At 32.8% G+C, this 1,472-nt stretch overlaps 1 protein-coding gene across 1 annotated transcript; it reads left to right on the plus strand.

Annotated features, from left to right (window-relative positions):
- Positions 1–127: 127 nt before the first annotated feature.
- On the plus strand, positions 128–1,217 carry LOC112464050 (zinc finger and SCAN domain-containing protein 20-like; the record flags this gene model as incomplete). The annotated part of the gene is made up of 3 exons (XM_025030826.1): positions 128–500; positions 603–716; positions 922–1,217. Coding segments are annotated over exons 1-3 (783 nt in total), but the record flags the coding sequence as incomplete, so codon positions are not given.
- Between the last annotated feature and the right edge of the window lie 255 nt (positions 1,218–1,472).

Here is a 1,472-nt window from a genome sequence, read left to right on the forward strand (position 1 = left end):
ATGTCAGCGCGCTGTAAACGCTTGATTCGATTCGAATTGGATCAAGTGTATACCGCCGCTGCTGACTGTTGTTAGATTGAGGTTAAAGTTAGAAAGTTAGAATAGAAGTTTTATATCAACAGTGAAAATGTCATGTAAAAAGGGTGCAAATTGGACAGATGGTGAAACACGAACGTTTCTCGAACTGGTCACGGAAAAAAGTATTTTAAGTATAATTGATGGAAAGAAACATCGGCATGTAGAGATTTTCCGAATGCTGGTACCCGAAATGCAAGCAAAAGGTTATGAAAAAACAGCCGAGCAAATAAAATTAAAATTAAAAAATTTGAAAGCAGCATATTTCAAATGTAAAAGAAATAATAATGTCAGTGGTGCTGCTCCCTCAACGTGTCCATTCTACAACGAGTTAGATATATTATATGGAGGCAGGCCAAGTGCCCTAGCTAGCAGCAGCGATGATCAAGTAGGAATAAACACCGCTGAAATAAATGAGGAAGAAGGTAATATATATTTATTTAATGCAATTATATATAGTTAAGTATGAAAATACAAATTGGTACCATCAATTATTCGACTTAATATTATTATTTATTTGATTTTAGTTAATAACGAGAATGATTCAATAAATTGTACAACTGCTGAAGAGACTGATGAAATGTTAGATAAGGAAAATGAAGTCCCACCAGCCAAAAAACAGAAACGAACAAAAACTTCTGGTATAAATAAAATGTTTATTATTATAGCCTTATTAAGTATTTCTATTTGAGAGATGACATCACAATTTGCAACTACGCTCTACGCTATTAGTCCATATTTGAAGATTTATAAGAGTACAACCAATGATATAGGGCTAGAAGATATATAATTTTTAATTTACATATGTATAATATACGTATTATAGTACAGAAATTTTATATTTAGGAAGAAAAAGTTATGAAGTAATGCTGCAAAGTCATACTGACAAGTGGTTGAAAAACCAAAAAGAATTACTTAACAGCATTACAAACAAGCAGATGGAACTCCAAAAACAAATGGTCCATGACGAGATGATGGAGCAGAGAAAGTGGGAAGAAGAGGAGTTAGAAAAAGAGCGAAAATTTCAAAGTCAGCAAACAAGCTTGATTCTGGCTGCATTTACTAACAGTATGCAGGGTATCAGATCTCAAACCCCTGCTCGTTCTACACAAAGCACCTTGAAGCCGCTGAAACTTATTCCGGTAAATCCATTTATTAATTTTTTAAATAATTAATCGTGTCACAACATTAAAACTAGTGCATGCAATAAGATTTATCTACATATATATCAAAAGGCTCACATAATTAAAAATAATCAAATAAAAAGGAGCATCAAACCGCAACAAGGTGGAAGTGTTGTAAAATTCTATGTTAAGGTACAGATTGACAAACGTTTCGGCCCCTTATAGGACCATCTTCAGTGTTAAAGAACAATTAATTTAAGAAAAGTTAACATA

The sequence above is a fragment of the Temnothorax curvispinosus genome, unplaced genomic scaffold, assembly GCF_003070985.1.
Source record: "Temnothorax curvispinosus isolate PA1 unplaced genomic scaffold, ASM307098v1 QBEX01013845.1, whole genome shotgun sequence".
NCBI classification, from domain to species: domain Eukaryota; kingdom Metazoa; phylum Arthropoda; class Insecta; order Hymenoptera; family Formicidae; genus Temnothorax; species Temnothorax curvispinosus.